The 16430-nt window shown below is 42.7% G+C and overlaps 2 protein-coding genes and 1 long non-coding RNA gene across 3 annotated transcripts in view; 2 read left to right on the forward strand and 1 right to left on the reverse strand.

The window, feature by feature from the left end:
- LOC112676561 (disintegrin and metalloproteinase domain-containing protein 1a-like) overlaps window positions 1-16430 on the forward strand; it is a 29813-nt gene that overhangs the window by 11555 nt on the left and 1828 nt on the right. The window lies entirely within an intron of this gene.
- LOC125753724 (uncharacterized) overlaps window positions 1-16430 on the reverse strand; it is a 34757-nt gene that overhangs the window by 8246 nt on the left and 10081 nt on the right. The window lies entirely within an intron of this gene.
- LOC125752059 (disintegrin and metalloproteinase domain-containing protein 1a-like) lies at window positions 11661-15032 on the forward strand. The gene has a single exon (XM_035706721.2). It carries the CDS (start codon window positions 12048-12050, stop codon window positions 14496-14498), a length of 2451 nt encoding a protein of 816 aa, XP_035562614.1. The 5' UTR covers window positions 11661-12047; the 3' UTR covers window positions 14499-15032.

A 16430-nucleotide genomic window follows, 5' to 3' on the forward strand; every position in this document is an offset into this window, starting at 1 on the left:
AGATTGTATAGCTACAAAGAGATGTCACTACACACCCACAAGACTGGCTGGACGAAACAGAAAATTCCAAGTATTGCTATGGAGCAGTGGAAGCTCTCCTAAACTGCTTCAGGAACATAAAGTGGCATGCCGCTTTGAAATAGCACTCTTAATTTTCCAGTTAAATTTATTTTCTCAAGTACCCTATAACAGCTCTTTGACTCTTAGGCAAATGCCCTATACACTTCTGCTTATTTGCATCATGTTACTGGACAATAATGGTCAGAGAAGCACTCTTCATAGTATTTGAAAAGAAAAGAACCCTGTGTTCACTGATCCTCAGTAGAATGTTGTGACTGATCCACACAGAGAAAGACAGGTGTAGTACAACATGGAAAGGAATGAACTATGGTGGCACCCAAGAGAGTAAGTGTAAACTTAAATACCATGTGGAACAAAAGAGGCCACATCGCATTCGTATGAATTCATAGGAAGTTAAGAGGTAAAATGGGAAACGTTTCCAAAATGTTAAAATAAGGTCCTCTAGAAACTCCCTCCTCCACATGAGCAGTTACGACAAAGGCAAATAGAGTCAGAGTCCACTTTTTCGAAGTATGGAAATTAATCAAAGACAAGGAACCATGTGAAGCTTGTTTGTTCAAACACAAACAGTAAAACAGCTGAATCTTGATAAGAGCAGCAAGCTACGGGAAGTTTTAGTTGCCCTAGTCCCGTATCCCTCTCCCTCAGGCCCTCACTATCCTTGAAAAACAGCATCATAGCTACTCGGGTAGCTGTGAAAACAGGCAACCTAGCACCCAGTGGACTGGGCAGAACAGTTTGAAGCCCCCCCAAAAGGCCCACGGCCATCGAACTGTCGGTAATTTTACGTCTAGCAGTTGCCCAGAAAATCCCCATTCACAGGACGTGCCTTGCTATAAACTCTTAGAAGAAAACATAAGGCAAAAGTGTCACGGCACTGGATTTGGCCAAGATCCTTCTGATGCACGACACCAAATGTGCAGGCAACAGAAAATAGACAAAACAGGCTTCAACAACACTTTAAAAATTTTGTGCATCAAAAAACACTATTAACACAGGAAAAAGGCTACCCACAGAACAGGAGAATATATTTGCAAATCAAGTGTCTGATAAGGGACTAATACACAGAGACACTCCTACAACTCAACAACAACAAAATAACCTGATTAAAAATATGGGCAAAGGACTCAAGGAGACACGGCTGCAAAGAGGATACACAAATGACCCATGAGCACCACTAAAAAGATGCTCACCGTCACTCATCATTAGGGAAATGCAAATCAAAACTACAGTGAGACACCACCACCCACCCATAAAGATGGCTTCTGTCAAAAAAACAAAAAACAAAAACCCCAGGAAATAACATGTCCCGTGTCAGAGAGGACATGGAGGAAACTGGAGCCCATGTGTGCTGCTGCTGAAAATGAAAAATGGTACAGCTGCTGTGGAATACGGTGTCACGATTCCTCACAAGATCAAAAATAGACTTGTCATACGATACAGCAATTCCAATTCTGGGTATACACCCAAAAGAACTGAAAGCAGGGTCTTGAAGAGATATTTGCATGTCCATGTTCACAGCAGCACTATTCACAATAGCTGAAACATGGAAGCAACCTAAGTGTCCATTGATGGATGATGAACAGATAAGCAAAATGAGGCATATACATACAATGAAACATTCCTCACCTTTAGAAAGAAAAGAAATCTGACACGTGCCACAACACAGATGAGCCTTTAGGACATTATGCGGAACAAAATGAGCCAGTCCCCAAAAGAAGTATCTTGTAGGATTCTTAGGGAGTCCTTAGGGGAGGCACTTAGGGGAGGCACTCATAGTAGTCACAGTCATAGAGATAGAAAGTAGAATGGTGGTTCCTACGGGCTGAAGGCAAGGAGGCAATGGGGATTTACAGCTCAATGACTATAGAGTGTCAGTTATAAGTTATAAGAGGAAAAGGAGTCCTGGGGATTGGTAGTGGTGATGGTAGCACAACATTAAGAATGTATCTAATGCCACTGAACTGTGCACTTAAAAACGGCGACGATGGTAAGTTTTATGCTATGTGTGTTTCAACCCAATAAAAAAGAAAACAGGGAGAACAAAAATGAAATACTTCTTCATTCTGAGAGAAACACTAGCACTGGGAAAGTGAAAAGACAGCCCACAGGATGGGAGAAAATATTAGCAGATCATGTATCTGATAGGGACTAGTACTCCAAAAATATTAAGAACCCTTATAACTCAACAAGAAAAAGACACCCAATTTTAAAAGGGTACAGGATGTGAATAGCCGTTTCTCCAAAGAAGAAATAAAGAATCAGTAAGACTGTGAAAGGATGTGCAATATCATGAAGTATCAGAAAAGTGCACATCAAAACTATAATGAGATACCCCTTTATATGCACTGGGATGGCTAAAACCAAAAAGACAGGCAAGTATCAAATGTCAGTGAGGATGTGGAGAAGTTGGAATCCTCATTCACTGCTGGCAGGAATGTAAAATTACGTGGCTGCTTCAGAAAACAGTTGGGCAGTTCCTCAAAAGGCCAAACATAGAGTTAACACATGACTGAGCAATTCTACTCCCAAGTACCTACCCAAGGGAAATGAAAACATATGTCCAAGCAAAAACTTGTACTCAAACATCCACGGCATATTATTCACAATAGCCAAAAAGTGGAAACAACCAAAATGCTCGACTGCTGGATCAAAAAAAAATAAACGTAACATGTGGTTCATTCATTCATTCAAAAAGAATCTATTATTTGGCCCCAAGGAAATGAGGTACTGGCACATGCTACACAGCTCATCCATGAAAACATATGATGTGAAATAAGGCAGTCACAGAAGACTATTATGACATGTAGGAGTGCATTGCTATGAAATACCTGGAACAGACAAAGTCCTAGAGCTAGAAAGCACACTGGTGATGGCCAGGGGGGCTCGGGGAGGGGAGAATGAAGAGGGACTGGTAATGAACATGAGAATTTTCTTGAGAGGGTGGGGAAAAGCTTCTAAAATCGACCGAGGTGATGGTTACATAATTCCCAGAACATGCTACAAACCACTGACCTGGACTCTTGGTATGTGAATTGTATCTCAACAAAGGTGTATTGTTGACAAGCTAAAATAAAAGTACACAATTACACTGGCGTGCATATTTTGGAAGCAAGACACGTTTTTAAAAAGTGAGAAAGTAGTTACCATAAGAGACAGGATCATGATTATCTCTGAAGCAGGAGGCTTTGTGACTGGCAATGGCACACAGGTGATTTCTATGGAGAAACTGATGATTACTGCACTGGTGCTGCACATATACAGCTGTTTTGCTCCCTCAGTCAAATATACATAACATAAAACTAACCATCCTGGCCATTTTTAAGTGTACAGGTCGGTGGCATTATGTACATTCACACTGTTGTGTGGTCATCAGCACCATCCATTTCCAGAACCTGTCATCATGCCAAACTGAAACTCTGCACCCATTAGACAATAACTTCCCCGTTACTCTTTCCCCCAGCCCTATTCTAGTAGAGCTCTATTCTACTCTGCCTCCATGAACTTGACTATTTGAGGAACCTCATCCAAAGGAAATCACAGAGGAGGAGTTAAGATGGCAGAGGAGTAGGGGACCTTTTTTTTTTTTTAATTTATTTATTTATGATAGTCACAGAGAGAGAGAGAGAGGCAGAGACACAGGCAGAGGGAGAAGCAGGCTCCATGCACCGGGAGCCCGACGTGGGATTCGATCCCGGGCCTCCACGGGATCGCGCCCTGGGCCAAAGGCAGGCGCCAAACCGCTGCGCCACCCAAGGATCCCAGGAGTAGGGGACCTTAATTTTTGTCTGGTCCCTGGAATTCAGCTAGATAGTTACCAAATCTTTCTGAACACCTGCAAAATCAACCAGAGATCTGAGAAAAGAATTGCTGCAATTCTACAAACAGAAAAGTGACCACTTTTTGGAAGGTAAGAGGTGAGGAGACGTGATCCGGGGCAATACATGGGAAGATATAGGGCAGAGGGGTGGGAACTTGCGTGAGGAGGCTACCGCAAAGTATTATAAGCAGTAGGGCACAAAATCAGAACTTTTAGAAGTCTGCTACAATAGAGGACACCCCTGGCTTGAGGGTGCTCAGGTGGAGAAGCAGGGTGGAAAACCAGGTCGGACAGCATGGCCTCAGGATCCCCGGGGTCACCAGAAGAACGGAGGCGCCTGAGTGTGGCAGAGTTTCCAGACATGGGAGCTCGGAAGCTGGCTGAAAGCAGCGAGTCCAGGAGCTGGCTTTCTGCTGTGTGTTGTCATAAACTGTGAACTGCTGCACGGTCCTACTTTTGTGCCCTGGGCAGGGGCCCAGCAAAAGGCGGAAGCTGGGCCAGACACCCCCGCCCCTTTCTTGGGAGGAATGGCGTGGGTCTGTGCCATGGGAGTCCATAACATTTGGAGACTCAAAACTGGGTCATGTGCCTGAGATAAAACACTCGGTCACAGGCTGGGTGAACAAAGAGTTCGGATGAAAACCAGGGAGACAAGAGTGATTGAGTCACATAGTGTAATCCAGAGTTGCTTATGCTGAGCCCAGCCCCCTGGTAAGGGGGGTGCAATTCTACCCAGGCAAGGACACCTGAGAATCAGTGCAATAGGCCCCTCCCCCAGAAGACCAGCAGGAACAACTCATTAGCACCAAGTTTACCGATCATAGAGATTGCAAAAGTTCAGCTTTTGCGGAAAACAGGATATATCATTCATGGTTTTAAAAAATTATTCTTTAATCTTTTGGTTTTATTGTTTTTCAGCTAGTTTCTTATTTTTCCAATTCTCTGTTCAAGTCTTTAAAATTGTTTTAATATATACATTTTTAGTTTTTGTTTTCCTTTCATTGTATTTTACTGTATTTTGGAGTCTGTATGTATAAACATATATACTTATATGTTTTCCTTTCTTTCCTAGTTTGAGATCTAGTTTCTCTTAACAAACAAGCCAAAACATACCCAGGATCTAGTTTATTGTTTTGTTTGTTTTACTTCTTGTTTGGTTTCTTATTTCGTTTTGTTTCTGTTTTCTTCTGGTTAGTCCTGTTTGTATTTTCTGGTGATGCTGTTGTTATTTTTGTCTTTCTCTCTCTTTCTTCTATTCTTTTTGGACATAATTTTGAGATGGAGAAACTCACTCACCCCAAAAGAAAGGACAGGAGAAAGTACTACTTGCTGCCAGGGATTTAATCAATATGGATATAAGTAAGATGTTGCAGTGAAATTCAAAACAATGATTATAAAGAAATATGCTTGGAGGGATCCCTGGGTGGCGCAGTGGTTTAGCGCCTGCCTTTGGCCCAGGGCGCGATCCTGGAGACCCGGGATCGAATCCCACATCGGGCTCCCGGTGCATGGAGCCTGCTTCTCCCTCTGCCTGTGTCTCTGCCTCTCTCTCCCTCTCTCTGTGTGACTATCATAAATAAATAAAAATTTAAAAAAAAAAAAAAAAAAAAAAAAAAAAAAAAAAAAAAAAAAAAGAAATATGCTTGGAAAAAAGCATAGAAGACAGCAGAGAATCCCTTATTGTAGAAATAAAAGAATTAAAATCTAATCGGGTGAATATAAAAAATGCTATTATTGAGATGCAGTTAAAAAGAGAAGGTCTCACAGCCTGGATAAACAAGGCAGAAGAGAGTGTCAGTGATATAGAAGATCAAATGATGGAAACCAAGGAAGCTGAGAAAAAGAGAGAAACAAGTACTGGATCACAAAGGGAGACTTTGAGAAATCAGTGAGACCACAGAGTGAAATAATATTCAAATAATAGGGGTCCCAGAAGATGAAGGGGGGCAGGAGGCTTATTTGAACACAAATTACAGCTGAGAACTTCCCTAATCTGGGGAAGGAAACAGGCATTCAAGTCCAGGAGGCACAGAGAACCCCCCTCAAAATCAATAAAATAGGTCAACACCCCAACACAGAATAGTGAAGCTTGCAAATTTCAGAGATAAAGAGAAAATCATGAAAGTAGCTTGAGACAAGAGGTCTCTAACCTATAAGGGTAGAAACATAAGGCTGGCAACAGACTTGTCCACGAGACCTGGCAGATCAGAAAGGACTGGCATGATATATTCAATGTGCTAAAGGGGAAAAAAATGCAGCCCAGAATACTTTATCCAGCAAAGCTGCCATTCAGAATAGAAGGAGAGATAAAGAGTTTCCAGGACAAAGAAAAATTAAAAGAATTCATGAACACTAAACCAGCCCCACAAGAAATATTAAAGGGGATCCTTTGAGTGAAAAGAGAGCCCCAAAGTAACAAAGCTCAGGAAGGAACAGAGATAATCTACAGAAACAGCAGTGTTACAGGTAATACAATGGCACTAAATTAATATCTTACAATAGTTACTCTGAACATAATGCTCCAATCAAAAGACACAGGGTATCAGATTGGATTAAAAAAAAAAAACAAGACTCATCTTGCTGTCTACAAGAGACTCATTTTAGACCCCAAAACACCTCCAGATTGAAAGTGAGGGGGTGGAGAACGATTTGTCATGCTAGTGGACATCAAAAGAAAGCTGGAGTGGCAATCTTTCTATCAGACGAACTAGATATTAATAAGAGATGAAGAAGGACATGATATAATAAAAAGGTCTATCCAACAAGAAGATCTAGCAATTATAAACATTTATGCCCCTAACTTGGGGCAACCCACTATAGAAACCAATTAATAACAGAATTAAAGAAACATGTTGACAATAGTAGCAGACTTTAATACCCCACTCATGGCAAAGGACAGATAATCTGAGCAGAAGATCAATAAGGGAACAAGGGCCCTGGATGACACCCTGGACCAGATAGACTTCACAGATATATTCAGAGCATTTTTTTCTTCTTTAGGTTTTATTTATTTGGGAGAGAGACAGAGAGACAGAGACAGACAGAGACAGAGACAGAGAGAGAGCACATGAGTGGGACGGAGGTGGGGGAGGAGCAGAGGGAGAAGCAGATCCTCAACTGAGCAGGGAGCCTGCTGTGGAGCTCGGTCCCAGGACCCCGAGATCATGACCTGAGCTGAAAAGAGCTACTTAACCAACTGAGCCACCCCGGTACCCTATTCAGAGCATTTCATCCTAAAGCAAGAGAATGGACATTCTTCTCAAGTGCACATGGAACATTCAATTGAGCTCACACCATGCATATTTTCAGAACACGATGCTTTAAAACTTGAGTTCAATCACAAGAGAAAATTTGGAAGGGACACAAATACATGGAGGTTAAAGAGCATCCTACTAAAGAATGAATGGGTCAACCAGGAAAGTAAAGAAGAATTTAAAAAATACATGGAAAGAAATGAAAATGGAAGCACAATAGTTAAGAATCTTTGGGCTGCAGCAAAGGCAGCCCTAAGAGGGAAGTATATAGCAATACAGGCACCTTCCTCAAGAAACAAGAAATGTCTCAAATACACAGCCTGAACATACACATAAAGGAGCTAGAAAAAGAACAGCAAATAAAGCATAAATCCAGCAGGAGAAGAGAAATAATAAAGACGAGAGTAGAAATCAATGACACAGAAATAAAAAAACAACAACAGTAGAACAGATCACAAGGAAACTAGGAGCTGGTTCTTTGAAAGAATTAATATGATCGACAAACCCCTAGCCAGATTTATCAAAATGAAAAGAGGCCTTCCTCCCAAACAAACAAAATCATGACTGAAAGAGGAGAGACCACAACCAATACTGGAGAAGTACAAGCAATTACAAGAGAATATTATGAGCAATTATATGGCAACAAATTAGGCAATCTGGAGGAAAAAGATGCATTCCTAGAAACACATAAACTACCAAAACTGAAACAGGAAGAAATAGAAAACCTGAACAGACCCACAACCAGCAAAGAAATTGAAGCAGTAATCAAAAACCTCCCAACAAACAAGAGTCCAGGGCCAGATGGCCTCCCAGGGGAATTCTACCAAACTTTTCTTTTCTTTTACTCTTTAAAGATTTTTGACTTATTTATTCATCACTCGCACATACACACACAGAGAGAGAGAGAGAGAGCAGAGAGAGAGAGAGAGAGAGGCAGAGACATAGGCAGAGGGAGAAGCACATAGGCACAGGGAGCCCGATGTGGGACTTGATCCCAGGACCCTGGGATCATGACCTGAGCCAAAGACAGATGCTCAACCACTGAGTCACCCAGGCGCCACTCCACCAAACATTTACAGAATAATTAATTCCTTTTCTTCTGAAGCTGTTTCAAAAAGATAGAAATGAAAGGACTTCCAAACTCATTGCACGAGGCCAGCAATACCTTGACCTCAATGCCAGACAAAGACCCCACCAAAAAGGAGAATTACAGACCAATATCCCTGACGAATATGGATGCAAAAATTCTCTCCTAGATACTAGCTAATAGGATCCAAGAGTACATTAGAAGAATTATTCACCATGACCAAGTGAGATTTGTTCCTGGGCTGCAAGGGTGGTTCAACATTTATTTTTATTTTTATTTTTTAAAGATTTTATTTATTTATTCATGAGAGACACAGAGAGAGAAAGAGGCACAGACACAGGCAGAGGGAGAAGCAGGCTCCATGCAGGGAGCCCAACGTGGGACTCGATCCCAGGTCTCCGGGATCATACCCTGGGCTGAAGGAGGCGCTAAACTGCTGAGCCACCCGGGCTGCCCTCAACATTTATTTTTAACAACAGCTTTTAATAACAGCTTTCTTGATATATAACTCACACTGCACAGCCACATGCAGAAGAATGAAACAGGACCACTTTCTTACACCATACACAAAAATAAACTCAAAATCAATGAAAGACCTAAATGTGTGGCAGAAATCCATCAAAATCCTAGAGAAGAACACAGGCAGGAATCTCTTTGACCTCAGCTGCAGCAACTTCTTGCTAGACACGTCTTCAAAGCAAGGGAAACAAAAGCAAAAATGAACTGTTGAGATTTCATCAAGATAAAAAGCTTTTGCACAGCAAAGGAAACAGCAAAACTAAAAGGCAACCTATGGAACAGGAGGAGATATTTACAAATGACATATCAGATAAAGGGCTAATATCCAAAGTCTATAAAGAACTTTCAAACTCCAATACCCCCAAACCAAAGTCTGCAGTCAAGAAATGGGCAGAAGACATGAAGAGACATTTCCCAAAGAAGACGTACAAATGGCTAATAGGCAGGTAAAAAACAAAAACAAAAACAAAAACAAAACTCAACATCACTCGGCATCAGGGAAACACAAATCAAAACCACAATGGGATACCACCTCCCAGCTGGTCAGAATGGCTAAAATTAACAACTCAGGAAACAGCAGATGTTGGCGAGATGCGGAGAAAGAAGAACCCTCTCACACTGTGGGTGGAAATGAAAACTGGTAGCCGCTGTGGAACACAGTGTGGAGGTTCCTCAAAAAGTTAAAAATCAAGCTACCCTACAACCCAGCAATGGCACTACTAGGTATTTATGCAAAGGCTACAAACATAGTGGTCCAAGGGGGCATCTGGACCCCAATGTTTACAGCAGCAATGTCCATAGTAGCTAAACTATGGAACAAGCCCAGATGTCCATTGACAGATGAATGGATAAAGAAGACGTGGTGTGTGGACACACACACAGACACACACACACACAGATGGAATACTATTCATCCATCTAAAAGAATGAAATCTTGCCATTTGGAAAGACGTGGATGAAACTAGAGGGTATTATGCTAAGTGAAATAAGAGTCAGAGAAAGACAAATACAAGATCTGACTCCTATGTGGAATTTAAGAAACCAAACAGATGGACACAGGAGAAAGGAAGGAAAAATAAAATAAGATGGAAACAGAGAGGGAGACAAACCGTAAGAGACTCAACTATAGGAAACAAACTGAGGGTTGCTGGAGGGGAAGGTGGGCAGGGGGGACCGGGTAACTGGGTGATGGGCCGGCCGTAAGGAGGGCACCTGATGGAATGAGCACTGGGTGTTATATACGCAACTGCTGAATCCCTAAATTCTGTCTCTGAAACTAATATACACTATATATTAATTACATTGAGTTTGAATAAAATGTTTTTAAATAAATGAAATCATAAAATATTTGTCCTTTTGTGTCTGGCTCGGCTGTTCTCTTTCTAATAACTCACTGTAAAATACATTTACATCTTATGCATGCTTTGTGTTTGTGCTGTGATTCAAAGTAAAACATTTCAGAAAAGAAAAAAGGAGTGGTGCAAACTGGAACAGAATGTTTATACACTCTTTCAAAGAGTTTCATTTTGAAATGGAAAAGAGAAATTGGATGCAACTGGAGAGTGATATAGGCTGAGAAGGATGGTTTCATAAGGGCGAGATATTACAGCATATGATGAGACTGGATCCAATGGACAAACAGATGTTTAAAATGTCAAAGGGAGGGACGCCTGGGTGGCTCAGCGGTTGAGTGCCTGCCTTCGGCCCAGGTTGTGATCTCCGGATCCGGGATCTAGTCCTGCATCGGGCTCCCTGCGAGGAGCCTGCTTCTCCCTCTGCCTATGTCTCTGCCTCTCTCTCTCTCTCTCTCTCTCTCTCTGTGTGTGTGTCTCATGAATAAATAAATAAATCTTAAAAAAAAAAAGATGTCAAAGGGAGAAGGGAGAACTGGAAGAGTGAACAAAGTCCGTGAGCAACTGAATGGGAAGGAGACTCTGCATACAAGCAGAAGGATCGGCCTTAGATTGGAGCATGGACAACTTATCCACTACAGTGGAGGAGACTCTAGATACAGGTGGGCTCACCTGGCATCTACATGTAGAAGTACTCATTGGATTGCTTCCATTTTTCTCAGTGAAAGAAGAGGCAGGAAGAAATCAGGAGAGTGAACTTCTGGTAAAATATAGGAAGAGGTATACACACACTGAAATCACAAATATGCCATTAGTCAGCATGGTTGTGGGTTTCCCAGAAGACACTTTTAGCCATTCAGGGCAGGCATTCAAGCAAGTACAAACAAATAACACACAACAGATGAGACATCACCGTACCCATACCAGGGTTCACTTGATAAATAATTCTTGTTCATCTACTCTTGGACAAGCCCTCTTCTAGACCCAGGGGTATAAAGATGAACAGACAGAAGAGGTCGCTGAACCCCCAGAGGCCATATTCTAACACAAGGGAGACTTTTATCAGGATTATCTAGTTCAGAACAGGCACAATCTTAGTGTACCAGTATGTCAGGGCCATCTCGAGAAGGCTGTGGGCCTCTACGCACCCACCAACATGGCCATGATACTCATGCATAAGAGAAGACCGCTCTATTAGCATCCCCATACACATGTTTGGACTGTGTTATAAACAGAACTCGAGAAACCAAACTTTGGTGATGTTAAAACAGAGAGGACTATTGGCCCTTGCCCCGTGAGTCACCAGTCCACGTGAGTCTGTCCTGTGGCCACAGTGCCACCACTCTATCTGCCTTAGCTAACAGACTGGCCTGTGAGGTGTGCATATCACTATAATGCCATCGAGGGATAAAGAACAATCTGAATTATGATGTCTGTGTATCACAGAGCAAGAGTTTTAGAAGAGGGGAAGTGAGCGACAGAGTGTGCTCACCAAAGATGTCCAATCCCCCTGGTCTGGAACACTTGGAGTTAGCCAAGCAACGGACGACCAGAGGGGTGGGGGTGGGGCATTCTGTGTGGCACAGTTGAGAAGGCATGGAGGTTTTGTTTCCACTCTCAAGGTAGGGTCTTGCATTTTAGAGTTTGCAGTCCTTCATGATTATATCAGCCTATGATGTCGGAAGGACTTTAGCCAAGGTGCACTGAAGCTGATGCTGTGGAAAGAAGTCACAGAGAAAGGACACTATCTGAAGGATAACAGATCAGAAAGACTGGAAAGGACACAGCCAGAGGCTGTGCCTCTCACAGGTAGACAGTAGCCACCCTTTATGCAGCCAGAAGAGATCTGGAGCTAATGCCTGTGACTGAGGGTCTGTGTGTCAGGGAGAGCTGCTGCTGATGGACGCAGGCCACCCACCATCAGCTGATTCACAATGGCCATATCCATGGCAGCTTCTTTGAGACACTCTGCCTCCTTGTCTTCTCTGCAGAAATACCAAGTGGTTACCTACGAGGCTGGCCAAGTGTTTCAGACTTGGGCTCCCCACGTGAAGGACTTGAGGCGGGCACTGGTAGCACCAGGACCTCTGTGTGTCAGGTTGGGGGTTTTGTTGCTGTTGGTACTGATTTTCTTGCCAAGCTTGTACTGTGACCCTGGATCTGTATATTACTCTTCTTATGAAACAGTCATCCCCAAGAGTCTGACAGCCAAGGGAAGGGAAGACCCAGGGGAAAAGGCATCTTATGTACTATTAATGCAGGGCCAGAAACAGGTGATTCACCTGAAGGTGAAGAGAGACTATTTTGTGAGTAACTTTCCAGTCTTCAGCTACCACAATGGTGTCCTGGGGCAAGAAATGCCTTTCATCTCGCATGACTGTCACTATGAAGGCTACATAGAAGGAGTCCCAGGTTCTTTTGTTTCTCTCAACACCTGTTCGGGCCTCAGGGGCATCCTGATTAGGGAGGGAAAACCCTATGGCATTGAGCCCATGGACACTTCAAAACGGTTTGAACATGTGCTGTACACCATGGCACACCAAGCTCGAGTCTCCTGTAATGTCACTTCCAAAGGCAGCCAAGTGGTGTCCACCAGCCGGCAACAAGGGAGCAGGGAGCCTCGCAGTCTACAGGCACCGTCCTCCTTTTGGTCACACACCAAGTACGTGGAGATGTTTGTCGTGGTCAACCACCAGCGGTTCCAAATGTGGGGCAGTAACGTCAATGAGACAGTCCAGAGAGTAATGGACATCACCGCTCTGGCCAACATCTTCACTAGGGGAATAAACACAGAGGTGGTGTTGGCTGGAATGGAGATCTGGACCGAGGGGGACCTCATAGAAGTCCCAGCGGACTTGCGAGTTACACTCAGGAATTTCAATAGCTGGAGACAGGAGAAGCTGTTCCATCGTGTGGAGCACGATGTTGCCCACATGATCGTTGGACATCATCCTGAAGGGGATGCGGGGCAGGCATTTCTCAATGGTGCCTGTTCGGGAGGCTTTGCAACAGCCGTTGAATCCTTCCATCATGAAGATGTCCTCCTGTTTGCAGCGCTCATGGTCCATGAGCTCGGGCACAACTTGGGTATTCAGCACGACCACTCAGCCTGCATTTGTAAAGATAAACACTTTTGCCTCATGCATGAAAATATCACTAAGGAAAGTGGCTTCAGCAACTGCAGCTCTGACTACTTCTACAAGTTCCTCCGGGAGCATAAAGGGGCCTGCCTATTTAACAAGCCTCGGCCCAAAGGTCGCCTGCGTAGGCAAGCCACGTGTGGAAATGGTGTGTTGGAGGAGGATGAACAATGTGATTGTGGACCTGACTGTGGTAATAACCTTTGCTGTGACCAAACATGTCGGTTGAAGGAGCAGGCACAGTGTAATGATGGACTATGCTGTTTTAATTGCCAGTTCAGACATAAAGGATTCATGTGTCGCTCTGCTTTGGGAGAGTGTGACCTCCCAGAGTATTGTGATGGTTCTTCTGGTAAATGCCCCACAGACCTCTATAAGCAAGATGGTACAGTGTGTGATATAATTCACTATTGCTTTAGAGGCCGGTGTAAGAACCCTGATATTCAGTGCATGGATATATATGGTTCCCCTGCAGTGTCTGCTCCAGAAGACTGTTATATTTCTATGAACAGCAAAGGTAACCGGTTTGGGAACTGTGGCTGTCCTACTGCAGTTGTCCCAAGATATGTTAAGTGCTTTGATGAGAATATATTTTGTGGGAAACTTGTATGTACAAATATTACCCAGGTACCACCAATAAAACCTTACCATACTGTGATCCAGGTAGCTCACAAAGATGACTGGTGTTGGAGCATGGATGCCTACAACATCAGTGATATCCCTGACGATGGAGATGTGCACACTGGCACTCTCTGTGCCCCACACAAAGTCTGCATGAATTACTCTTGCACTGATCATGTCGTGCTCAAGTACGACTGTGAACCAAAAGAAATGTGTAATGGGAGAGGAGTTTGCAACAATTTAAAGCACTGCCATTGTGAGGCTGGCTATGCCCCACCTGACTGCAAAGCTCCAGGAAATGGTGGTAGTGTGGACAGTGGCCCTCCTGGCTATCTAGATGATGGAATTCCACGTGAAGATAAAAGTAAAAGTCATAGTTTTGATCGTGGTAATTTTGGTAAAGGTGGTGAGAATGCAGATGAAAGCAAAAGCCTTGGCAACTTATTGTACATATTCCCCTTATTTCTTGTAGCAATATTTTTAAGTCTGATTATTGCTGCCAGTGTTGGGGCTAGAAAGGAGATATCACAGTGCTCACAAGAGGCTCTAGAAGAAACTGAAGAAGTAGCTGTACAAAAAGAAGTAGGCAGATTAGAGGAAGATGTAGAGGGAAAAAATGAGTAGTGGTAGGAAGAAGTCTAATATAGCAAATACCAGAATACTTGGTGGAATGCAGGTTCAGAACATGAAGTCCACACTGATGGTTGCAATGGCCCTATAAATAGGGACTCTATAGTTTGTAGACATGACATCTGGGCAAGGAGGGCTTTTCTCATTCAATTTAGTCATGGATTATATATACATATATCTAAAATATTTTGTTAAAATATTTTAATACTTTCATTATCACATTTTATTAAACATTTAATTTAAACTTTTCTCATGAAACATTCAGATCAATATCTTATGTTAGTAGGTCTAATTTTGAGATACCTGATGTTTAGGGAATGTCATCTTCCATCTACTATGCGGACATACAGATAATATGTCCACACATATATGTCCCTATATATATTGGGGTCCCAGGTTTTTCACCTCATTCATAACTACACATTACATTGTTTCTATGTTGGTTGTTCTAATTGCTCTGTGAAGTGTATCCATGAAATGAAAAGATTTTAAATTAAAAAGTAAATAAATATCTCTTTTCAAATGAAACATCACTTTAGGCTTTATGTGGCCTGTGATCTGGGTCTCCTTCCATTTTGTGGTTCTCCATTTAATTCAGGTTGGTACGATCACCCTGGTTCGGGGTGAAAGAGGCAGGGATGGGGAAAAAGGACAAGAGGTGACCTTGACTGGTGCTCATTTTACATTTTTCTATTTTCTATTTTAATTTTGTTTATTCTCAATTCCTTTTCTAAGTTATATACTGTTGAGGGAATGTCTTAAAGATACAGAGATTTGGAAGGTAGTTATTTAAAAAGACATAACAAGGGAGTGTTATGGCTTAGCAGTTCAGTGCCTGCTTTCGGTCCAGGGCCTGATCCTGGAGTCCCAGGATCGAGTCCCACGTTGGGCTCCCAGCATGGAGCCTACTACTCCCTCTGCCTGTCTCTCTCTCTCTGTCTCTCTCTCTCTTTATGTCTATCATGAAAAAAATAAATAAAATCTTTTAAAAAAAGACATAACAAGCACCTATATAACGTTATCCATGGTACAAGGAATTAAACACTTCACATTTGTTGTCTTAATTTTATCCTCCCATCTGTCCTCTGAGACCTCCATCTTCTAAAAGAGGAAACAGACCCCAAAGAGTTCTGCTCTAGAGTTAGCAACAGATGGAAGCTGTGTCTTGCCCAATGTACCACTGAATCTACATTCCCCACTGCTTCATGAGCCCTTCCTTCAATTAAAAAAAAAAAAAGTGACAAGTGACTTTAAAGACAATCGATATGTTCTTTATGTGCCCACAACATAGCTTCTTCCTCAGTGACTCTGAGGAAACTAAAGCCATACCAGATGGGTGCTTGATCACTATCGTGAACCCACCAGACTGTGTACTTGTTACCAATGAAAGTGCCTTTCTCCCTATTACATCCTGATGTCATGGAGTGTCAGGTTTTATCTTATTCAGCTCTGAGGTCCCAGCTCACTGTAGGTGCTCAGTAAATGTTGACCAAGTGAAGGACTTTAAAATAGGAGGGTAACTTCTATGAATGCCACTTGCCAAAACCTTGCTTGGGTGCAGTGTTGCTTCATGTTGAGTGTTCTGAGTCTCAGGGAAGTTTCTGAGCATCAGTCCCTGATGATACACTTGCTGAGTCCCTCTTCTAATGCCTGACACACATGCGCAGAAGAGAACAGAAAAAAAAAATTCCGTTAAGACGTGATTTCTGCCTTCAAGAAGCTTATGTTAATTACTTTTGCTGGAACAAAACTAAACTTCAGGGCAAAATCCAAACTCAGGACTTCGTTATGTAAGATTCCAGGTCATGGGATTCGCTGCTAACCAAATCTCAGCGTGTTTTGTGCCAGAAGATCAGGATGCATGGTGAAAAGACACCATTAGTTGGTAGTCAGCCGAGAGTTGTGACGACAAGGGTGAAACTGAGT

Source organism: Canis lupus, chromosome 26, assembly GCF_003254725.2.
Source record: "Canis lupus dingo isolate Sandy chromosome 26, ASM325472v2, whole genome shotgun sequence".
Lineage (NCBI taxonomy): Eukaryota > Metazoa > Chordata > Mammalia > Carnivora > Canidae > Canis > Canis lupus.